Raw genomic sequence first — 25,553 nt, forward strand, 5'->3', positions numbered from 1 at the left:
CGTCTGTGTACAGAATCATATCTGAATTAGGGATAGGGGTTTGCAACATATCAGCTCTGGAGGAGGAAGACATGTCAATCGTTGTGACGCAGTCATGTGTTATTTCAAAATCTGGAATTGGCACCAGTGTAGCTGGGTTTAGGGGGGGGGAACGTTTAAGAGTGATGTGTGGACTTGAAAGAATTACAGCTTCATAACCAGATCGCCTTGCTGCCGTCATATGCTGAGTAGCAGAGGTGTTCAGAATATGCAAAACTGCATGTGGGACATGTACTACACAGTCACTGGCCAGTACAATGGGAGAGGATTGTTTTACCACTATCGCCACTGCGGCCACAGCCCGCAGGCATGAAGGCATACCAAGCACCACAGGGGAGAGTCGAGATGAGTAGTATGCAACAGGCCGGAAATTAGAGCCATGCTTCTGCACCAAGATGCCCGCTGCAAAGCCCCCCCTCTCATGGACGTGCAGGTGAAACGGCTGATGGTAGTCAGGGAGCCCCAGGGCAGGAGCAGATGTGAGGGCCTGCTTTAAGTCCTGAAAGGCAGTGTGCATGTCCTCAGACCACTGAACAATGTTAGGGGCAGCCTGCAGAGTGGCAGCACGCAGGACAGAATCCATCGCAGCATACTCAAAAATCCAGTGTCTGCAATAATTTGCCATGCCCAAGAAGGAAAGCATGTCCTTCTTTGTGGGAGGTGGTGGTACTTTGTTCAACAGACAAATCCTTGCTGGCGAGAGGAGACGGTGTCCATCCCTCAGAATGTGACCCAAATACGTGACCTCAGTCTGGCAGTATTGCAACTTGGCCAGGGATGCTCTGTGTCCGCATTCAGAAAGTCTTTTCATGAGCACAATGGAGTCGATGCGACAGGCGTCTTTATTGGGAGAAGCTAACAACAGGTCATCTGCGTACTGAAGCAAGGTACTACCTCCTGTCAGGACCAAAGTGTCCAGATCTCTCCTCACAGCTGCTGCGTACACAGTAGGCGACTCAACAAACCCCTGTGGGAGGCGCGTGTATGTGATTTGTTTACCTTTAAAAGTAAATGCAAACAGATACTGGCTGTCTGGATGCAGAGGAACAGAGAAAAATGCTGAACATAAATCAATCACTGTGTAGTACTTAGAGTCCGGGGGCAGAGAAGCTAAAATTGAATTGGTGTCCGGCACAATTGGAGCTGTCGGAATGACAATAGCATTAATAGCTTGCAAATCTTGGACAAAGCGCCACTCATCAGGGCGATTGTGTTTAGGTATGGGTAGAATTGGAGTATTACAGGGACTAGTTGTGTAAATTAACACACCCTGATCAAGCAAAGATTGGATGACTCCTTCAATCCCCAAAATGGCTCTATGGGGCAAATTGTACTGTCTGATAGCTGGCAATCTGGCATTGGCTTTAAGTGTTACTCGATGTGGAGGCGCTGAGGCAACAAAACCAACATGGTTCTTGTGTTTTGCCCATAATGCAGCCGGTACTTCTGAAAAATCTGAGGGGGGGGCCATACTCTGTGGGGGGGTTTGGTTGTAAATGAAGGAAAGTGCATTGTGGAAGAGCAATTGGCTCCGCGAGACGCAGCAGGAAATGCTCCCCTCCAAAGTTAATTACGTTAGGCGTGTGTGTGTGTGTGTGTGAAAAAAGTGAGGCTTCTAGCTGGGCCTGGCAGCGGGCTGCCATGGCCCCCACCTCTTTTGGGTTACTGCCTGGCGTAACAGCCACCGTTATGTAGGGGAGGCTTTCTTCAACTTGGAGAACCTGCTGGGGTGTTGTGAGTCTGATGGGTAAAACACATCCTTGTCGGGAAATGAACAAATATTGTTCACTTGTCAACCGATCTGATTTGTTGCAAAAACCTCTTACTGATTGCGCGTAGTCATCTGACGGATTAAAGGCTGCTGTGCAATGACAATTCAACACAGGTCGCATAAGAGACATTAAAGACGCACAAACCGGAGAAATGCTAGCAATCTTCTGAATCCCTGTTGTGGAGAAAACAGAAATCATATTGAAATCTGGAAATGACCAACAATACAGGTTGTCTCGCGATGATTGAATGAATTGGACTGCCTGATAGACCTTACTGTCAGGAATTGTCAAAAACAATCCGTCTGAAGTGCAATGTATTGTTGCCTGTAATTTACATAGTAAGTCCCTGCCCATTAAATTAATAGGACTTCCATCTGAAATAATGAAAGAGTGTTCCACGTTTGATCCATTAATTGAAACATTAGTGTTCTCTGAAATGGGTTCGGACATAGAAATTCCGGCAACACCGATGGTTGTGACAAATTTATTGGTTGCTTCACACACTTTCTCCTTAGTACGCACGGCAGACAAGGTGGCTCCGCTGTCAATCAAAATGTCTACAGCCGTACCACTAAAATCAACGGGCATAATTGGATCTTCACGCGGGTTATTGGAAAGGCGAATTGTTGTTGCTTGAATGGGTAAATACTGTGATTCTGACCCTATATCTTCTTGGCACCACTATCTTCTATTAAATCCACTTTGTTGAGCGTTCTGCCCCTGGTTCTGTCCGTCATAACGTGGAGACTGCATTAATGCCAGATGTCCGGACTGCTGGGGAAGGTTGGGGGGAAGTGCGGGCTGGGAGAAGGGGGGCTGGGTGAGGGGGGGCTGTGTGTGCTGCTGGACCCCCCACCGCTTACCACATTGTCCTGCCCAGTGATCGGTTTCTCCGCAAACATGACATGGCATCAACTTTTTGGGATTTTTGTTCTGTCTGCTCTTATTATGATAATCCTGTGATCTCCCCTGATTTTGATACTGCTGTGTGTGGTTTTGTCCCTGCGTTTGATAAGCCTGGGTGTTTTGAGGCAATTGTTGAAGCAGTTGTGAAATTCTGGGAGTAAGAAATATTTGGCTCCTATGCAACGCACGCATTGTGGCGATAGTCGCTTTCCAAGATTTAATTTGCCATTCGGGAGTCGACATCATGTAGGCCTGAGCCGTTTCTGGGATTAAATTATGTAACAAGGTCTGTATGGCAAACAAATCATTACCGTCTCTTTTAATTCCCGCATTATTATCCCACACTGTCATGAAACGCTGGATAAATTCTGGGACATTTTCCGCTGGGTCTTGTACACATGCCGTCACTTGTGAGAAATCTGTGTGAGTTTTAGCGCATGCTTTGATAGCCAATGCGGCGACGTTTTGTATCCACATGTCTCGCGTCTGTGTCGTGGGCCAGTCCCCTGCGGCTGTACACTCAGGAAATTTAAACTCGTCTCTGCACGTGGGCCAATCTGCCTTGTATGTTAAGATTATCAGCTGTTTAACATCATGAACCAAACAGTTATAAACTGAACCAATATTAGTCAACCATGACAGATACTCATCTGGACTTTTAGTGGGACTGGGAGCGTGGTTAGTGACATCAATGACCTCAGCGGGTGTCCAGGGTTTGCAAACTGGAACATCTCCTATCAGAATTTTCGGGGCGGTCACACTTTCTTCAGAATTATTATCCTGAGATGTTTGCTTTGTCGTGTACATTTTACGCTGGACATTACTTGGAAAACTGCTGCCGTACGGCGAAACTGGGTAATCTCGTAAAATGAGTGGCTGAGTGCGAGGAGTGGGGGTCAATCGCGGACTGCCATGTGAAACATTCCCCTCCCCCGCTGCTGCCCTCTGCTCGGCGTGTGCCGATTCTAATTCTCCATGTTGTCCTATCTGATATCTCAACTTATTTTCATTCATGATAGCTGCAGCTGTTATTAACAGATCATCATCGGAGTTTCTCGCAACGGGATTTGAGAGTTCTGTCGCGGGAATTATTTTCGTACAGAGAGATACAGCCTGCTTTCCGTCCAACAGCCCTGCGTCTGTCAAAATACAAATGAGCTGAGATGGGGTTGGAGTTTTACCTTGTCTTTTAATCCAATCATAAATTATGGATTTTGCAATGTCTGGAACATTCTCACCGTGTCTTTCCCTGAATCTGGACATGTTTTCTGATCTCACATCAAAAGCAGCCTCTAGGCTAAGCAAATGAAAACTTTTTGCACATTGAGAAACTTTATCAATAAGCGCCTTGAGCTCAATGGAGCCTCGCTCGCTGCCAACAGATTTTGCATTTTTCCTTTCTTCATAACCCCGCTTTTCTGCCAAAGTCATCCAGGCTTTCACACATTCTGTCATGTATCCTTGATCCCATGAACAATTTGAATTATCTTCCACCAGTTTAAATGCTTGCCACAACACGGCCATATCAAAACTACCTGTCAGAGGCCAATCAAATCGAATCAATCCTTTCTGATTAATCTGTTGTGAGTGTTCGCAAAGTAACGATGTAAACGGCATAACTTTAGACCAATCCAAAGTTCTTCCGACAATTCCAGACGGCATGTTTGGAGAAAACAAATGCGTGTGGTTTTCTGCAATCGGGTTTTTTTTAAGTGTCTTTGTGCGTGAAATGGCTTTCCTCTTACCAACTGAATCGTTTGTGGAGGCAGTATTACCCATGTTTAACGGTTAGTACAATAAAACAAACACTGCAATTAGACAAACAAACATGTACTCGCAACAAAATCAGTGCCCTGGCCAAAAATCATCCAGTTTAATTTAGTCCGAGAATTACGGAAAACGTCAACGGGAGCACTGAAATATCTGTTTAATATGGGCTCTTCTCAGCCATATTCAATCTATTGATGAGCAATAACTACCTTATTCTCAATCAAAACCACTATGCAAATGTAGTGGTAAAACTGCTCAACCGACCGAGAGCAGCGATTGTTTTAATTAATTCAGTGCTTTTTTTTTTTTTGCTTTTTTTTTTAACAACAGCCAATTCAATAATCCGTTAGTTTATTAAACACAGTGTGAACGTAATATTCTGCCACGACCCTTCCCATTTAATAGCTCAATTTAGTTCTTGAGCTTATGGTGTGATTAACAGAAAATATAAGTCTGTGTTCTTAAACATTACTCTTGTGCCGCTCACCACAGGGGGGAAGGGAATTCGCCCTCCCTCCTGCAGCCTGAGCAGACACCCGAAAACGGATAGGTCTGATTTAAACCCGTTGAAATCTCCAGAATTCGGCAATTTGTTTCAATTACAAATCCTCACATTGCTTTTTTTTTTAAACAGAGGTTCCACCTTGCTGATGCTTTCCTTAAGGTCTCTCCGAATATTTGCAGTGTGTGATTGTCCAGTAATTTAATTCTAGAAACCACACACAGCGGAAATCGTTAAAAGTCGATGTTCCGAGGTTATTTATTAGCCCCAAATATTCTTATTGTTTATACATGAGCTGTGCTTGCTTTTGTTGGCACTTGCCCCAGCAGCAATCACAGGAAGAAACGGCCAAGATAGAAATCTCCTTTTGACACCGATTCCTCAGGTTATGATTAAGCCTTCAGATGTACATAGTGGAGAGACCAAAAAAAAAATTGCACTCGCGCAGTTTCACAGATAATTTTGATACCGTCAATCACAGAGTCTGGTAAGGCTGATGAAGCCATATCTAGGAGCTTATATTATTTAATAGTTATCCATTTATTTTATTGTTATTTTTTGTTTATAGTAAATCTTCCTTTTAATTCTTATTTAAGTTGATCAAATAAGTTGTACCATGCCTCTGTTTTGTAAAGACAGCCTTTGGGCACCGGGGGAGGGGAGACCGGCTCATTATAAATATGGGAAACAGGTGGTAGTGAGCGGCGCACCCGGTAGGCTTATGGTTTTTTACCATCGGGTAAGAAGGAAGAGAAATGCTTGATGTGTTGACAATAAATTGCACTGAAACGACTTTTGCTCGGACCTTGATTTTTACCCATGCGTAAGATTCGCTGACGGGTGCCTCGGCGGCACTTTGCGTTATATTTCTTTCTTATATTTTTATGATTTTGGCCGCTATATAGTAAAAAAACCCGCCTCATGAATGGATACTATTTTTTTTGGAAACCCTTTTTCTGTGGATGGCCCGCTGCAAAGAGGGAGAAAAGGATTTCCTTATTGAAACTTCCGTGAGTCGCGTGGAAAAGAGGACGGACGCCGGCCTCGAGTTGGAAATGTAAGACGCGAGACAGAGCGCGTGGGACTCGTGAGTAAACAAGAGGAAAAATGAATGAGTCATGCTTGTTGTGATTTAATCAATGGATGCATACGCAAATGAATATATGAGCCAAACGTGTCAAAGGTTATGGATGGAATGATTAAGCGCTTCATCAAAGAAATAAGGACGTCTGTGCAAGCCAGCTTTACGCACGCTGCGGAGAACAGCGTGATGGATTAACGCAGACGCAATCTGATCAAAGGTATTGAATACAATTAAAAGCAACTCTCAAGTAAAAATGACTGAACCTAAAACTGCCATTGAGGCAGAGGATCTTTTCAAATCCCTCACGGCCACACGCAGAGGGAAACTTGGAGTGTGCACAAGAAAACTAAATGAAGCTAAAGCCCTGCTTACTGACGATGGAAATGTTGATGATGTTGATGATTGCATGGATATGTTTAAAACTGCTATGGATGAATTCAATAAAGTGCATCATTCTCTCCAACAACTCTTATCTGAAGAGGAAAAGGACATTGATGCAACGGACTGGTATGAACCCAGAATTATGAACTTTAATTATTTTGCAAAGGAAGTTAAAGCATGGAGAAGAGAACGTATTGCACAACTACAAGTTGATCCACTTGACAGTATCTCCAATGCCTCCAAAAGGACTTCAACATCAAGGGCCTCATCTGCTGCTAAGTTAGCATCAGCAGAAAGGGCAGCTCTGGAGGCTAAGTGTGCTGCTTTAAAGCACATGCATGCACTGCGACTGGAGGAAACCATTCTCAAATCAAAGATGGAAAAGGTGGAGATGGAATCACAGATTGCAGCAGCAGATGCCAAAATGAGGGTTCTTCTCAGCCCACATGAGGATGATCATCTTGGGGATGCTATGAATGCTTATTTAGCTGAAGAAGGTAAACTGGAAAATGTGGAGCAAACGTATACAGACACTTCTGTCTTGGAATTTATTGAAGTAGCTGCTGTACCTAAAACTCCACTACATAGAACTATTGTGGATTTCCATAAAAGATCTCGGCAAGCAAATGGTGCATCAAGCCCACAACTGGAAAATCCTGCAATCAACATTTTTACTCAGGAAAACCTCAACACACTGGCACAGAGACAAAAGGACATAGCTGATCTCATGATAATGCAACAAAATCTATCCCTGCTACCTAAGAGAGAGGTGCCTGTGTTTAATGGGGACCCACTCTCTTATCAACCTTTCATGCATGCATTCAGATACCTAATTGAAGAGAAAACTAGTGACTGCCATGACAGGCTCTACTTTCTTGAACAGTTTACATCAGGTCAAGCCAGAGATCTGATCCGTAGCTGTCTTCACATGGATGCACAAAGAGGATATTCAGAGGCCATGCAACTTTTAAAGAGACATTATGGAAATGAAATGAAAATTGCAAATGCTTATCTGGATAAGGCACTCAACTGGACAGCTATCAAGCCAGATGATGGACAATCTCTTCATGCCTACTCACTATACCTAAGAGAATGCCTTAACGCCATGCAGGACTTGGAGTACATGGATGAGCTAGACGTCACATCAACGTTAAGACTAATTGTATCCAAGCTACCATATAAGCTCAGGGAAAGATGGCGCACAACAGCGTATGAAGAATTTCAAAAGAAGAACATCAGGGCTAGATTCAAACATCTGGTCGAATTCACCGAAAAGCATTCTGACATATTATTACACCCAGTGTTTGGAGAAATTAAAGACTCAAATCCCACTAAAAGGATAATCACCAACAATAGGACAACTGACCTCAGAACACCTAAAAGGAGCAGTAGCTTTGCCACGGCTGTCGCCGCAACTGAACATCATGACACCAGGCTACAGGCATTTAAGGTGCAGCAACCCACCTACATCAAAGCTGCCCCTGCAACCCTATGTAGTTTCTGTCAAGGCAGGCATGCAGTAGTGGACTGCTTAAAACTAAAATCAGAGCCTCACGACCAAAAGGTTAATTATCTAAAGACAAATGGTTACTGTTTTGGTTGCCTTAAGAAGGGTCACATGAGCAAAGATTGTACATTGAAGCTAAACTGTCTAACATGCCAAAGGAAACATCCAACACTGCTGCATATTGATGATTTAAATTCAAAACAAGTCACCCTGCAAAACAGTAGAACAGAACCAAAGCGAGCGTCCATCAACAGTGCGAAGGTATCAGCTGATCAGTCAACAGGGGCCGGTGAGGATTGTGCTCTTGCTATTGTTCCAGTGCAAGTTAAAGCAGCAAAAGGAAGCAAGTATATTCAAACCTACGCCTTTCTTGACCCTGGGAGCACGGCCACATTCTGTACTGAAAACCTAATGAACCAACTGAATACTAAAGGACGAAAGACTGAAATTCTACTCCGCACAATGGGACAAAAAAGGAATGCAAAAAGCTATGAAATCACAGGTCTGGAAATAGGAAACATAGATGGAGGACAATTTATCAACTTGCCCAAAGTGTATACACAAACTAAGATTCCTGTCTCAACGGAAAACCTTCTCACACACTCCGATCTTGAAAAATGGCCTCATCTCAGTCAGATCCAAATCAAGGAAATTGATGCAGACATTGAAATGCTGATAGGGATGAATGTTCCCAAAGCCTTGGAACCCTGGGATATAATCCACAGTCAGGGTAATGGACCATATGCAGTGAAGACAATGTTTGGATGGGTGGTCAATGGGCCCCTCAAATCTCACACTGCTTTGGATACTTCTGAAACAAGGTCAGCAACCGTCAATAGAATTTCACTGGATAATCTGAGGGACCAGCTAGTCTCACAGTACAACCAGGATTTCCCTGAAAAAGAATATGAGGAAAAAAGAGAGATGTCATGTGAGGACAGGAAATTCATGGACTTGGCTGAAAGTTCAATAATCATCAAAAACGGACATTACAACTTACCTCTACCCTTCCGTGATAAGGACTTGGCCCTGCCTAACAATTACAACATGGCACTACATCGCACAGCCAACCTTGCTGGGAAATTCATGAGGGATTCAGTTTACGCTGAAGAATATAAAGCCTTCATGGAAAAGGTACTGGACAAGGGCTATGCCGAAAAGGTTCCACAAGATCAACTTCAAAGATCAGACGGCAGGCTCTGGTACATACCGCATCATGGGGTTTACCATAAAAGAAAGAAGAAACTCAGGGTTGTATTTGACTGTTCATCTTCATTTAAAGGAAAGTCCCTTAATGCTGCACTCCTCCAAGGTCCGGACTTGACTAATCCCCTTCTAGGCGTCTTGCTTCGTTTCCATCAGGAGAAAATTGCAATAATGGCTGACATTGAAGCAATGTACTACCAAGTACAAGTACAGGAAGACCACCGTGACTATCTCAGGTTTTTGTGGTGGCCTCAAGGAGACATCAGCAAACCACTGGAGGTCTATCGGATGAATGTGCATCTCTTTGGTGCAGTATCATCCCCAAGCATAGCCAGCTTTGCCTTGCAACAAGTGTCAAGAGACAATATCAGTAAATACAGCACGGAAGTACTGGAAACCATTCAGCGCAGCTTCTATGTGGATGATTGTCTCAAATCAGTGGCTTCTACAACTCAAGCTATCAACCTTACCAAGGATCTAATGAAGGCATGTGCCGAAGGAGGATTTACTCTTAACAAATGGGTGAGTAATAGCCAAGACGTGCTTAGAACCATCCCTGAAGTGCACAGAGCTAAACCAGTTGAGCAACTAGATCTGGACAACGAAAAAACACCTCTAGAAAGAGTTCTAGGCATCCAGTGGAATATTGTGAGAGATACTTTTACCTTCACTGCTGCCATCAAACACAGAGTTCCTACAAGAAGAACAGTTATTTCTATTGTCAGTTCTATTTACGACCCCCTCGGTTTCCTTTCACCATTCATCCTCAAGGCGAAGCAAATCCTTAGAGGACTCTGCATTGATAAGTGTGGATGGGATGAAATTATCCCAGAACACCTTTCAAAGTCATGGCAAAGATGGATAGCAGAACTAGATCAGCTGGGCAGATTTGAAGTGAACAGGTGCATGAAGCCTGAACATGTTGGACTCATAAGGACTGCTGAGCTGCATCACTTCTGTGACGCAAGTGAAAAAGGGCATGGCACTGCAAGCTACATTAGATTCACGAACCACAAAGGAGATACTCATGTGTCATTCATTCTCGGGAAATCCAGAGTCAATCCTCTGAAGCAAATCACCATTCCCAGACTGGAGCTCGCAGCTGCTACACTTGCTGTAAAAGTTGACAGGATGTTACAGAAGGAACTAAACATGAAACTACAGAAATCAACCTTCTGGACAGATAGTACATCAGTACTAAAATACATCCACAACCAAACAAAAAGATTCCATACCTACGTTGCTAATAGGATAGCTGTGATTCACAACTTGTCCCAAGAAAGCCAATGGAGGCATGTAAGTTCCAAGGACAATCCAGCAGACTTTGCATCACGTGGATTGAGTATTGAACCATTCTTGGAGTCCACAAGATGGTTGAATGGCCCTGACTTCCTTTCAAAGGAGGAAAGTGAATGGCCCGAAGTGCCAAAGGATCTTGGCCACATCCTCCTTAATGATCCAGAGATCAAAAAGGACATCTCTGTTAACAGCTTGAAAATAAATAACTGTGCAACCACCGACCTCATTGAACACTACTCCTCTTGGAAAAAACTACAGAGAGCAGTTGGTTGGTTGTTGAAACTCAAAAGACTGCTTCAATCCAAAAGAGCTAAAGCACCAGTGACCTGCTCCAAAACTGCAGAAAGACAACAAGGACTATCTGTGGAGGATTTGGAGGAAGCAGAGAGATCCATCATTCACTATGAACAAGAGCGCTACTTTGAATCTGAGCTGATGCTGCTAAGGAAAGGAAAAGATGTTAAAGCTGACAGCCCCTTACGCAAAGTTGATCCTATTCTGGATGAAGGTATCCTACGGATTGGAGGACGCATAAGTAAATCTGCTATGCCAGTACATTTGAGAAACCCGATAATCCTTCCAAAAAACTCCCACATATCCAAACTGATTCTACGCGATATTCATCAGCAGGTCGGACACTCTGGGAGGAACCACATGCTCTCCAGACTAGGCCAGAAATTCTGGTTACCCTCTGCCAACTCTTCTGCAAGGAAAATAACCAGCTTGTGTTTTTTGTAGACGCATGCAAGCTAGAGTTGGAGAACAAAAAATGGCTGACCTACCTGAAGATCGTGTGGCTCCAGACCTTCCACCTTTCTCTCATGTGGGAATTGACTATTTCGGACCCATCGTGGTTAAAAGAGGTCGAGGCCAGGTGAAGCGGTGGGGGGTAATATTCACCTGCCTTGTGAGTCGAGCTATTCATCTGGAGGTGGCGAGTACCCTGGATACTAACTCCTGCATCAACGCCATAAGGCGGTTTTCATGTCGAAGAGGACCAATTCTAACATCCTGCAAAGGCCCATTAGTAAGCTCTGTCTACTCCTGGAAGCCAACTGAGCCAAGAGCTAGCCAATGCCCTACCCCTATCCCCTGCACACACACATAGTGTCTTTCTTACATCTTTCCATACACAAACCTCTCCATTTCAAACTACACTGATACCCTTTGACTATTGTCTCCTGCCTCAGGGACAGTGACTGGTGAAACCACCAAAGACACTGATGCAGCATGAACTTTGGGGGGGATCTAAGTGGGGGCTAATTGAAATGACTTGTTGAATGTATATATGCATATTAGTAGATTTTGTATGATAAACAAAAATGTAATTAGATATTTTGCGTAGTCTCAAATATTTAAAGGTGTTACCTGGCTCCATAGAATGTTTTGTTGTAATTGATTTGCTATTGCATCACAATTAGGGGCCGGTATGATGAAGCCATATCTAGGAGCTTATATTATTTAATAGTTATCCATTTATTTTATTGTTATTTTTTGTTTATAGTAAATCTTCCTTTTAATTCTTATTTAAGTTGATCAAATAAGTTGTACCATGCCTCTGTTTTGTAAAGACAGCCTTTGGGCACCGGGGGAGGGGAGACCGGCTCATTATAAATATGGGAAACAGGTGGTAGTGAGCGGCGCACCCGGTAGGCTTATGGTTTTTTACCATCGGGTAAGAAGGAAGAGAAATGCTTGATGTGTTGACAATAAATTGCACTGAAACGACTTTTGCTCGGACCTTGATTTTTACCCATGCGTAAGATTCGCTGACGGGTGCCTCGGCGGCACTTTGCGTTATATTTCTTTCTTATATTTTTATGATTTTGGCCGCTATAAAGGCAGTTGTTCAAATAGATTTGAAAAAAAGCACTTACCAGCCTTCTGAAGAAATCTCGGCATCCTATTCGTAGACGCCAAAATGTGAAGGTAAACTTCTGTTGTTGCAATGTTGAGGTAGAATGAAGGAGTCTGGAACCGTTGTTAGCCAAGAGCACTGAAGAGTTTTATTGATCACAGTACAGACAATAACGGCCGGGGAGATCATCTAAGTTTCACACATGCCCAGTGCTCCACCAGCGATCTCTCTGAACCAAAAGACACAAAACATCTAACCAACACGAGGAGAGGCGGGCTTCCAGAAAGCCCGCGTATAATCAATTAGCCGATGCAAGACAATGATCTGCTTGTCTCAAAGAGATGCTGCCAGGTCAACCCTCGGACATAGGAGACGCGTTTGACCTGTGACCTCAACCCACAGAGAAGTCTCTGACTGACTACAAGCAGATGTTTGCAGTATCACAGACTCTAAGGAACCATAAAAGACTCTATAAACAGATCAGATGAAAATATTCTCTTACAATAGACAAAATATTAGTAATAAATACAAGTCTATCACCACTGCCTACTAATAGCTCAATCATAACAATGTTTTTAAAGTGATACCTCTCCTACAGTGTCAAAGTAAACTGAACATTATTATGCATGTAGAGGCAGCATTGTTGTATTGAATACACATTAAATGTAGCCTACCTAATGAAGTGGCAGGTGGGTGTTTAAGTTGCTGTTCCTGCAAATCTGGATGAGACAGACCTAGTCGATCTCTTCAATACAACTGCCCAACAACACAGCCGAGTAGCTTTGATTATTGGGGCTCAGATGAGGAGAGGTGCCCTCTTTAGTGACCATCGGATCTATGGACTTACTGCCAAATCCGAATGAGGCGGCGGCGGCGGCTGCTGAGCCAAAGCCAAATGTTGCAATTGGTGCTGTAGTTTTGGCACCAAATGAAAACCCGGACGTGCCTTCACATGAACATAGAGAGTGCTATGAGTGTTGAGTGTCGTGACAGTTACATTAGCGTACAGCTACAACGGATTTCAATAGCTAGCAGAGGTGGGAGAAGTGCTCAGATATTGTACTTAAGTAAAAGTAGAAATACTAGAGTGTAGGAATACTCTGTTACAAGTAAAAGTCCAGGGTTTCAGTCGAATAGTCCATTTAGCTTAGGAACCTTCCTAACGGAGTGAAATGACCCGGAAGTCCCTCAGTGGCAGCCATGATAAGTGCCGTTCGAATTCTATAGATAGATGATAGGAAAGGAGGTTTCAAACTTCCTTTATAACCTCCTTTAGCTTAGGAACCACTGGAATGTAAATGTGGCAAGCAGCAAATTACCTCGGTTTTAACAGAGATGCTCACAGGGGGTGGAGGCGGCTCCTCGATGGTGCTTTCACTTTCCGACTCTGATCTTGAGCTACACTCTGAGTCGCTGGAGCTGGCCGGCTCTACCCCTCGGGAATGTGCTGCTTCAAGTGATCTACGGCACCCACACACAGAACACAACAATAATAATATCACATTTCCAGCTTCTCAAATCTGGGACTTTTCTTTGTCATTTACAACAGTAATATTCTGGTGGTTTTGTCCATTTATTAAATAAAACAAGCCATTTGAATAATTTACCTTTAGGGAATTACAAGAGCAATATTAATTATTTCCTATAAAATGTATATAAATAGACTTACTGGCTACTTTATTATTAGGTACACCTGTTCAACTGCTCGTTAACGCAAATACCTAATCAGCCAATCACATGGCAGCAACTCAATGCATTTAGACATGTAGACATAATAATAATAAATTACATTTATATAGCGTTTTCCTGGTGCTCAAAGCGCTTATGCTCAAGACGACCTGGTGAAGTTCAAACACAGCATCAGGATAGGGAAGAAAGGTGATTTAAGTGACTTTGAACGTGGCATGGTTGTTGGTGCCAGACAGCCCTGGTCTAAGTGTCTCAAACTGCTGACCTACTGGGATCTCACACACAACCATCTCTAGGGTTTACAGAGAATGGTCGTAAAAGATACAAATATCCAGTGAGCGGCAGCCAGAGGTCAGAGGAGAATGGCCAGAACGGTTCAAGATGATAGAAAGGCAACAGTAACTCAAACCACTAGTTACAACCAAGGTATGCAGAAGACCCTCTCTGAACGCACAACACGTGGAATCTTGAAGCAGATGGGCTACAGCAGCAGAAGACCCCACCGGGGGCCACTCCTGTCAGCTAGGAACAGGAAACTGAGGCTACAATTTGCACGGGCTCACCAACATTGGAAAAATGTTGCCTGGTCTGATGACTCGATTTCTGCTGCGACATTTGGACGGTAGGGTCAGAAGCATGGATCTATCAGGTTCAGACTGGTGGTGGTGGTGGTGTAATGGTATGGGGGGTATTTTCTTGGCATACTTTAGGCCCCTTAGTACCAATTGAGCATGGTTTAAACGCCACAGCCCGAGTATAGAGGCTGACCATGTCCAACCCTTTATGACCACACTGTTCGCATCTTCTGATGGCTACTTCCAGCAGGATAACACGCCATGTCACAAAGCTCAAATGATCTCCAACTGGTTTCTTGAACATGACAACGAGTTACTGAACTCAAATGGCCTCAACAGTCACCAGATCTCAATCCAATAGAGCATCTTTGGGATGTTGTGGAACGAGAGTTTTGCATCACGGATGTGCAGCAGACAAATCTGCCGCAACTGCGTGATGCCAACATGTCAATATGGAACAAAGTCTCTGAGGAATGTTTCCAGCACCTTGTTGAGTCTATGCCACGAAGAATTAAGGCAGTTCTGAAGTCAAAAATGGATCCAACCCGGCACTAACAGGGTGTACCTAATAAAGTGGCCGGTGAGTGTAGATACAACATTTGATTATTGATAAAATATTTAAATTGATGATTGATGCAGATGTATTGATTAGGAAATAATGATTAGTTGCTCCATTAATGAAAAAACTTGTAAGTTGTCTAAATGGCTGAATTAACAAACTGCCAAAAGCCTAATTGTCACTTACGATGATGAGCTGGGATGGATTTGCTGGAGGGGACTTGTAGTTTTCTGGAAGAAAATAGGGGAATTACATGTCATGAAAAACCTTGAAATGTTTATAGTATTCAATTCACACAAATTATTAAAACAGACTCTTTATCTAAAGGCTGTATGTACAGCAGATGTTTCCAATCACTGTATTTTACCCTCGTCCTTTACAGACAAAACACTAACCCTGGTCTGCATGCTTGTTTGGGATGTTCTATGATATAGTACCAACATGTATATTAATGAACATGTGTATCCTGGTTTTGTGCCTTGATTTTTGATTGCCATTCACTTAATGACTCACTTTGTACAGGACATGAAGAGAGACACGCTGCTTCCTGTGAAGACAATGAAACAAACGCAAGCTTTTACATGGGTCACACATGGGCTTTATTTAAGTTTGCACATGGTTATCTTCATGTACACTTAATTAATAAATGGTGTGATAATCGTTACTGTATATGCAAACAGATCTTTAATTACCAGGACTTAAGGCCTTAAAACATGCTTTTTCTTTTCAATTATCCTCAACTTTTAAAGTCTTACCTTGGCTGGGAACGGAGACTTGGAGGGTTCTACTGAGCTCGGTGAGTGTATGGCTGTCAGGAGAGGAGGCCATGAGTGGGTCATTTCCTGTATGGTGGGATAACAAGAATGTTATATGCAAGGAGCCTAAAGACGGCCCAACTACAATACAGGCATCACTCTTCATAAAATAAACATTATAGCAAGCAGATGTAGCAATAGGCCATAAGGTGAACCCTGTTATCGTTTCATCCCGCTCCACAGAAGTGGAACTACACAATCGTTAGTTCATAAAAAAGAACGAGTCATGCTTATCCACCAAAAAAAGTCGCTAAAATTCCTGTCAATTCTTCTAGGCACGTAATTATTGGCTGAACTAGTCCCTTCAAAGCGTAATAATATCTTGGTCAAAAGTAGTGCCACGGTCCGTCACGTGATCGTGCTACACCAATTGGGTAGCTGCATATACCGGTATCAACAAACAGATTTGGAAAAAATGGCGACCGCCATGGTTTCATCGAGTAGCGGGGACGAGGAAAACGCACCAAAAAGTCTCAAAAAGTCAAAATTATCAACACACAAACATTGTTACATGCATATTACGTCTGTGAAGCACGAAAAGGTTGATTATTTTACCAATACAAGATGGAATACGTACAGGACAAGCTTACAACGGTGGCATTGATTTTGAAGTTACAAATACAATATTATCATATTACAATAATAATAATATATATATATTATATATATCTATAATAATAATAATAATAATGTAATTCATCAAATTATTATATGATGAATGAGTAAATAAATGAATCAATGGTCATTGGTATAAGTACTGCATTTTATTGATCTAAATTACTTAACGTAACAAGTTAACCTTCTTCTTGGACTCAGCTATGTATGAAATCAAGTCATGTTTATTTTAAGAGTGCATTTAACGTGTACAGGGTAACAATAACAACAGACAGACAGACAAAAAGTCCTCAGTCTAATGGAATAATCCACAAACTCAGCAAATGAACCTAGCGATGCGAACATGGTAGTCCAGGAATGTTGTTGTAGCTGGAGTTGGCTGATAAACGCTGCTAGCCAATGTTGATTCGATGGTCAACTCTGTTCCCAGATAGTAAAACCTCTCACAAATACCACGTATATAACGCAAATACCTCGGACTTAGTGATGTATTAAGACATATGACAAAACATGACATAAAACAAGCATACAGCACTGTTTAGAATCCATTTGGTCTGGTTTAGTGTAACCATGGAGGCGGCCATCTTTCACTTCTGTTGACAATATGCAGCTACCCAATTGGTAGATTGGCATGATCACGTGACAAACCGTGGCACTACTTTTGACCAAGATATTATTACGCTTTGAAGGGACTAGTTCAGCCAATAATTACGTGCCTAGAAGAATTGACAGGAATTTTAGCGACGAACTTTTCTTTGGTGGATAAGCATGACTCGTTCTTTTTTATGAACTAAAGATTATGTAGTTCCACTTCTGTGGAGCGGGATTTCTTTTCTAAAGGACTTTTCGAGGTTCACCTTGCGGCCTTCAACTGTAAATGAGAGTTGTAAAAGCTGGACTTACCCTCAAGATTTCTTCGACACACTGAACCTCATCTGTCCTTGTCTGTAGAAAAGAAATGAACAAATGATCTGTCCAAAACAGTGAATAAACCTTTATGCAATTATAACATGACAGACATAGAAAATGGTAAAGGGCTAATATTTCCAAGAGCAAACCTTTTAATGGTATTTCACAGGTCAAACAGGTAAAATAACATAGCTAAATACAACATAAGACCCCCCTTCAGATTGTTTACTTCTTGCATCGGTTTGTTGCAACTATATCTCACCAGAATAGAGAGATATCGAGCCCTACTTGGGAATTGGCCAGCTGTTCTTTATCTTAAAACCTGCATTATGTAAAATCATCTCTAAGTATACTGTAATTTGGGGGGAATTGAAAACACTGAAAACATTAAATACAACCATACCACATTAAAATCAAAGTAAAGAGATATATGCATTTCAGTGTTGTCCAGCAGAGAGCGGTAGAGACCTGCAGAAGCACTCGCATTGTTTCCATGAAGAGATGCAGTGGAGAGTTTGGTTTTAAAATGAAACCATTTAACATTACAAAATAACAGCAATATCAAGGTTCCACCGTTTTGGGGCAACAATTGCATTTTGATGTTGAATTAACATTCACATGAAAACCATATTTATTATAAAATACAAAAATATATGTAATTGTTATTTTACCATTGGTTGTTCCATTTAAGAAAGCTAGTTTAAGGGTTTATTTTTAAACTAGCTTTAGTTTCACACCAGAAGGTTTACACTTGTGCCGGAATTAAAAAAATGGCGTGCACTGGGACGTTGGTTCTCTGACCCATTAAACCTGTGTATTGACTTGTTTAAGGAAAAACACATTGTTGAAAGCACATTACTTCTTCTATTTCTCAATAGTTTGGAGGAAAGAGACATTTGTGATTGTACTTTATATCCAAAGTGTTTTATACATGGCAAACTGCAGATGTGGATCCTAATTTAGGAGCAAAGGTTTAGTAGGAATATAAATAATTGCCTGTATAACCTGCAATCATGGATTAGTCAGAGTAGCGAGAATAGAAGCATATTTAGCACTGCTGTGCTGCTGCAGGACTGTAGGGGGAGCTGTGTCGTGCTGCAGATGCAACGCCTGTGTGTGTCTATTTATGAATGGAGAGGCGAAGTCCCTCCCTTTCCGGGGGAGCTCCATGGGACATTATTTCGGAAAAAGTATGTATTGAAGTCAATGGAGAGAGAAAGATCATCTTTCGATCCCGTTTGAATTGTGCCACGAATTACACATATGATGTTTGTCAATTTAAAAGATAATTTTGCAAGTCAACATTTTTTAAATGTGTCCTAAAACTGTGAAGTAACACTTTTTTTTGTGAGAAACCGCTCAATGAACTACATCTCCCATCTCGCACCACACAACAAGACGGCCGTCACGTTGGCACATTTCACTTCTTTCTTACAGAATGAGGCAAAAAGTATTAAAAGAGGTGAAAATCACTACAAGTCTGGGCATGTTGAGAGCTGTACATACACACAAGGGGAGTTAGTCGGTTCCGTAAGAGCCAGCATGCGGGAACGGGATTCTGGGATTTGTAGTCTTTCTAGTTGCGTATTTTTCATAGTCTTATATTTCAACAGTTTTACGACAAACTGTGACTTTTTTGACATGGAAATTATTTTTTAAATTGACAAACATCATATGTGTAATTCGTGGCACAATTCAAACGGGATCGAAAGATAATCTTTCTCTCCCAATTGACTTCAATACATGAGTTTTCCGAAATAAGGTCCCATGGGTCGGAAGTAGATGGGCGGGACTTCGCCTCTCTATAGAATTGACCTGGAGTTCAGCCAAATTCTCTCAAACAAATCAAGCCTTAGAACTTAAAGTGCCTTAAAATTTAAATCAAGAATATTTTTTTTTTTAGCTGATTAGCCCTAACCCTATGTTCCAGATGACACAATCCTCTCATTCCACAGTACATTCATAGCCCAGACAACAGTGCTGGGAAATAATAAGTAGGACTTCCCTTGTTCTATCACTCCCCACATTCACCAATCACCGGACCACCAAAACCAGAGATTCAGTGTCACTGACATCTCAAGACAATTTTATATTCCAAATATACCAAGTATCTACTCCATGCTGTCTTTACTATCCTACTACTATACTGTAACACTCCTTGTTGTTAACCACCAACTATGTGCAATATATATATATATATATATATATATATATACACACACCGTTAATAACTGCAATATATACCTGGCTGCTAAATCCTCAGAACAGGATGTGTTTTTTGTAAATTGTGTAACCTTTTTATTATATATATTTTTTATCTTTAATTTTTTTTTTGTGTGCATGCTACTTAACATTAAGGTAACATTAAGCTGTCTTTGGCTCTTTTCTGCTGTAACAATGTACATTTCCCCTCTGGGGGACTAATAAAGGTATTTTGATTCGGACTTTTGTATTTAACAGGAACAACCAGGTTCTATAGAAAAACCAAATTCTTTGGATTGAAGGAATCCAGTCCTGCAAACTTATGATTTATTTTATTTAATAGCTGTCTTTAAAGAAAACACACTATTTCCTGAAGCACATGGCCGTAGTTGGTTTAAATTACAGTCCGACAGACTGAGGCCAGTTGATGGACGCTGCTATCCTGGAAATGGTGTCAGGATTTTAGCTATGACACTATTACTAATGATATTAAAGGAATACTTTAACATTTTTGTAAACACACTTATTCTATTTCTTTCCGAGCGTTAGATAAAATCAATACCACCTGAAAGCTTTTCACCAATTTAAAGCTGGTTAGAATTAAGACTAAAAACAGGGGGAATACAGCTAGTTTGGTTTTGTCTAGGTAACAGAATCCATCTACCAGCACCTCAAAAGCAGAACTATTTTTAGACAAGCTAGCCGTTACCTCCTGTTTTCTTTCTTCATGCTAAAATTAGCTAACCAGCCATTATACAGCCTAGATAATATCATGTCTAATAACAGTACAGCGAACTAAGAGAATATATTTACCTCCAAAAATGGTGGCAGCAACTTGGTTTTGCCTAGCGCAGATTTGTTGATTATCTCCGGTAGAGGTACATATGGCTCTGGTGAAAGCTTCAGCCTAGGTGACTCGCTGACCACATGGTCCTGACCATCCATGGGCCGCACATACGCTGTGGGCTTCTGGGTCATGACTACGCTGGGCGGCTTCGACGACAGGAGTGAAGGGAAGGTCTGGGAAGGTAGTGTGTTACCTTTGTTTGCTTGAGGCAGAGATGAATCTTTGGGGGACTGTTTCAGGTCAAATGTGGAAACATCCATGGCGCTGTCAGACTCAGGGTGGTGATCTGTGGACCCTTGAACTTGAAGTCTATCAAAGGTGTCCCTAGTGTCCGTGTCATAGTTATCATGGTCAATGGAATGTGGGAAGGGTGGCCGCTTGTCATCAGGAGACTGATAAGACATTTCCTGGGGAAGGCTGACACACTCCCTGAGACCTGAGTGGGCTTCACTCTTCTTTTGTTGCTGTGCTGAGAGGCCGAGCTGACTGTGGTTTAAGGACCTATTCGAGAAAGTGGATGAATGTCCATGCTGGTTAGGAGGAGAAGGGGCAGTGGACGTCCTCATGGGCTGAGAGGAGTAACCGTTACAAGAGGGGGCTTTCTGACTTGGGATGGACGTGTGGACTTGGTTAAGGAATGGAGGCTTGGCTGGTTTATCTGTGTTTGGCTGAGCCTGATCTGACTGTGAGAAGGTTACATAAGTAGGAATGGGTAAAGGCTCAATGGCTAAGGGACAGGGATTATTCACATCTTCAAAACTACCCAGCATCCTCTGGATTCGATTGGAAAGAGTATCCCCTTTGTTTGTCTGCGTAAAGAAAGGGTAAACACTTTGTTAGAAGCAATATATCGGTAGCAATATGTAGGATTTGGTTAATTAAGACAAACAGTAGGTGGAACAAACTTGCTTTTGTTTCAATATCATTTGCCATTTATTTATTTGTTCCCAATAATGTGTACGTTACATTTAAGAATATCTCTCTTGACACTCCTCACACATTGGACTTAAAATGCAAAGGTTATGTTGTTGTCTTTGACAGTTTCTTTTTGTAAAGTAAACATAATTGTATAGCACACTACAAAAAACACTAGAAGGTGAAAGGTTTTATGTAACTTTTAAGCCAACAATACAGCACACATACAGAAATGATCAATTTCCCTCTGATAATGAATAGAGTCATTTTGATCCTGAAACCGTTGCTTTTGAAAGAAGTCAAAAATAATAATCTTTGTATCAATAATATGAACAGTTGAAGCCCAGTGTGATCATTAGAGCAGGTAACTCCTGTAGAGTGGGTCTTTACCTTGTATGGTTCCCTAAAGAGTGGCACATTCTCAGGGTTGGGTTCTTTGGGTGGGCTTGTTTCTTGGTTCCTCTGTTCCCGCGCTCAGAGGCGAAGACGGTTCCTTTCTTCATTGTATATGCTGTAGAACAGGGGTCGGCAACAGGCGGATCGCGGTCCGGATCTGGACCCAGATGCCGACCTATACGGACCCGGAGCTATAATCAATACATTAATAGGGGATTTTTCGGTGGCTCCCGCTTTTTTAACGCTGATTTGGGTGACTTGTGTAATTCGTGGAGAACCGAAGAGTCGGACTGACGGACAACTTCTCACTTCAAAAAAGAAGAAGAAATCTAGACCGCAAAAATAATTAAACAAGCGAGTACCTGTTTGTCCTGGCCAAGGACAGGTTCCTTGAACACAACACGAGCGGAACGTGTCTTCACGTGGTATATGTCTCGTCTGAAAGGAGTGCTGACAGAGAGCACCGGAACGCCGCTCCAGCCCTTCAAATATTGCAGTACCCATAAGGAGCCGTACACATGCCGCAGTGTTTGCGTGGCTGTGTCTTTAGTTGTAAGCACAGTGGCGATCTGTTGTTATTATCATCTGGTTAGCTAGCTATGCTAATGAATTTAAAGAGCTTTTCTACAACCAGGTGGAAGAGAGCTCTCTCCTGAGAGGCTCACATAACCTCAGCTCAGTGAGGAGGTTAACGCACACCTTGATATGATCATTATAGTTATTAATGAGACATTAGAGACTAAATCAAAAACAGGTATAAAATACTATATGACAGTCACAAAAAAGTTGTTAAAAATAACAAGAATAGAGTTTAAAAGGGGAGTGATTTGTAAAATATCCAAAAAGAAAAATATGCTTACAGTTCTGTTTCATATGGGTGTTGAAAGATGGATCCATAGATCTCTTCATGTTGCTCTCAAAGTGCACCAGATTGATGCTTTTAACTTCAATATTTAAAAAAAATCTTCCCGGGGGAGCATGCCCCCGGACCCCCCTAGAGGAGGTTAGGTCCCCCCCCCCCACTTAAATCATGTTCCCATGGATAGGAAACTAAATACATTTGCACACATCTTGTGTCCATATCTTTCTGTGTTGGTGGTCATGCCACACCGTGCACATGCATGCATGCGTGAGTCATGGTGAGATATCTGGATTAAGAGGTTGCTTTTTCTGTGCACAGCATGAAAGAAAGGCCAAATGAATGGGCTGTGATTTTAGTTTTTTTAAGCAGAGGTTGAGTTCAATCATTTGTACGACCCTCGGAGGATGTTGTAAAAATTGAAAGGAAAAAGGTTCCCCACCCCTGCTGTAAATAATAATAAAAACCCTTGATTTATAACTTAACATCTCTGTCTCCTATTGATCTGAGTATATTATAAAGAACAGTTAATTGAAGCATTATAGCGCAGGCCTTTGTCAGATGGTATATTACACTGTTTTTTCCTGCTTCGAATAGTTCTCTCTTTTTTCACCATACCTGTGTTTGCATCACTGTAACCAATGAGCACCTGCATGTGTATGAGAATAGCCCTGACACCATTTCAGCCCAGATTTACAAACTCCTGGCAGGACAAGCTCCAGCTCAATTCTCACACTGAATTTTAAAAAAAGTGAGTGAAGGACTGCAATATAAGAGGGAAAGAAAGAGAAACTTTAAAACTGTTCAATTGTTATGATGTAAAGACTGATATTGTTCTATAATCGGCTGAAACTGTTAAGTCATGCTTCCCGAGAGGAACATTACACATATCCACAGTATTTAAGTAATGTTAATTGACAATAAATGTTGTTGTTTTTGAATTGTACTTTCTTTATTTGATTGGCAGTCAGTTGTTGATTACATGCAGACGTTGATAAAGCTACAGGTCACTTCAATATATATCACACTAATTCATGAAGCAAGTTAGACATTTTGATGTTCCGGACCTTTGCATGGGGAGATTTTCTCTAACTGGACCTCGTTGAATTTTAGATGAAGACCCCTGCTGTAGAACATTAAAAAGAAAGAAAGATATTAAGTGCATTATTCTAACACTAAATGTGATGACCCAGTTCAAAGATGCAGTACGTGCCTTGCTGACCAAACATGTAATTGGTGACCACTAATAATTCCAACCAATCTTTTAACACAGCCATATTTGTTTAGGCTATCTTTGATTTGATCAAATAAACCACAAAGCATTGACTCACTCCGGCTGATTCATATGATAAAAAAAGGTTTTGGTTAACGACACGAGAACATTTTAAAGAATAACAATTGATGACATCTAATCACAGCCTTATGTACCCAAGTGGCAGAGAAGCAGGGTCTCATGGGAGAACTCAGTGCCCATCATATCACCAGAAACGTCAGTGCAATTAGACTTACAGACACCATGAGGAGTCCCCACACATCTGTTCCTTTTAGTCCCTAAAGATGACATGCAGCCCATGCAGACATCACATGGATATGACTAGTCCAAATATAAGGCCATGGGTAAAAATAAGTTGTTCATTATAGTAAATTATATTCAGAAACAACAAGCGGCCTCATAGGGTCAGGACCTGTTTAACACATACAAAAATACTGAAGTAAATTGAATGTACATTTGGAACTAGTAATTTTCCCAAAACAGTGTTTATCATCCTCACTCACAGCAACCCCAATGGGATGCTTCCATGGCAACAAGTGGAGCAACACAGATTTGGGTTTAAGCCAAACAGATGAGCACTTACTCATTAATGGAGCAGAGAGACTGGCCAAAATACAAAAACAGCACCAACTGCCCGGTCACAGTACCACCCAGGGATAAACCAACACAAGGTGTGTGAGGATCTGCAGTTAGTGCTGGGGGGAAACAATTATTTTGAAAACGATTAATCGGGCGATTATTTGATCGATTAGTCGACTAATCTAACGATTATTTTTCTGTTGTTCAATTCATAAAAAATGTAATGTAAAAAAAACGAAATGTAAAAAAAATGTTTTTCACGATACTGTGTCTCAGGGGATCTTAATATTTAAGAAGCTATTAATGTGTTATACCAGATTAACAGAAATAATCTCAGCTAACTGACGATACAAACCATGTTTACCAACACAAAACACAAGTCTCATAAGAAGCATCTAAATGACCCCTGAGCGAAAAATGCTAACGGACATTGGCACAGAACTCAAGATAAAAGTACCCTTATTACGTATCGTAGCTGCACATACAATATCCGATTAAAGCTGAGACTCCACAGATTATGTAGGTATATAGTATCATCACTGAGTGATCCGGACTCGCGACAGGGGAAGCAAATACAGTCATCACAACACGTACCTTTACAGAGCTTCTAGGGAGATCGTCTCACCACCGTAGCTGTCAATCTGATCAAGACATGTTCAATGGCATTAAAATGAGAAAAAATGCGGCTTAATCGGTTAATCCATAGGTTTTTAACGTCTATGTATACAAAAATGATTGAATTTATAATCCATAATTCCATTTGTATGTAAAAATCGGAGAGCAAATGCTAGCTGCTAATGGTAGCCACCACAGCTAGCTGCTGCTTCCGGTCTAGGATATGCAGCAGTCTCAGTGAGATATAAATATATAAATATCTTTGCGTTTTGGACTAACTTTAAAATATTCCCATGCTTTTGAAGACCTAGGGCGAGATGTTTTCGTTTGGGGGCTTCGTGCGCAATCGTTTGAGGAGGAGGTGGTAGCCGTTTCAGTCTC

General features: G+C 41.7%; 2 protein-coding genes across 4 annotated transcripts in view; both read right to left on the minus strand.

Moving 5' to 3' along the window:
* The window catches only part of LOC117551286 (nuclear pore complex protein Nup54-like), a 27,091-nt gene extending 15,802 nt beyond the window's left edge, over positions 1–11,289 (minus strand). Inside the window, exon 1 of the mRNA XM_034224097.1 lies at positions 11,249–11,289. Within this exon, the coding sequence (XP_034079988.1) occupies positions 11,249–11,289 (41 nt within the window). The remainder of the gene's footprint in view (positions 1–11,248) is intronic.
* The window catches only part of LOC117551256 (AF4/FMR2 family member 1-like), a 23,691-nt gene extending 1,603 nt beyond the window's left edge, over positions 1–22,088 (minus strand). For 2 of the 3 annotated variants that reach the window (XM_034224053.1, XM_034224055.1), the window contains exons 1-8: positions 21,841–22,088; positions 20,502–21,344; positions 17,481–17,522; positions 15,903–15,989; positions 15,661–15,694; positions 15,334–15,377; positions 13,644–13,785; positions 12,344–13,545 (exon numbers count right to left, since the gene is read on the minus strand). In XM_034224053.1, the coding sequence (XP_034079944.1) occupies positions 13,777–13,785; positions 15,334–15,377; positions 15,661–15,694; positions 15,903–15,989; positions 17,481–17,522; positions 20,502–21,305 (1,020 nt within the window). In that variant the 5' untranslated portion in view covers positions 21,306–21,344; positions 21,841–22,088 and the 3' untranslated portion in view covers positions 12,344–13,545; positions 13,644–13,776. The remainder of the gene's footprint in view (positions 1–12,343; positions 13,546–13,643; positions 13,786–15,333; positions 15,378–15,660; positions 15,695–15,902; positions 15,990–17,480; positions 17,523–20,501; positions 21,345–21,840) is intronic. The other variant, XM_034224056.1, reaches the window with a different exon arrangement.
* Positions 22,089–25,553: the final 3,465 nt, after the last annotated feature.

Source organism: Gymnodraco acuticeps, unplaced genomic scaffold, assembly GCF_902827175.1.
Source record: "Gymnodraco acuticeps unplaced genomic scaffold, fGymAcu1.1, whole genome shotgun sequence".
Lineage (NCBI taxonomy): Eukaryota > Metazoa > Chordata > Actinopteri > Perciformes > Bathydraconidae > Gymnodraco > Gymnodraco acuticeps.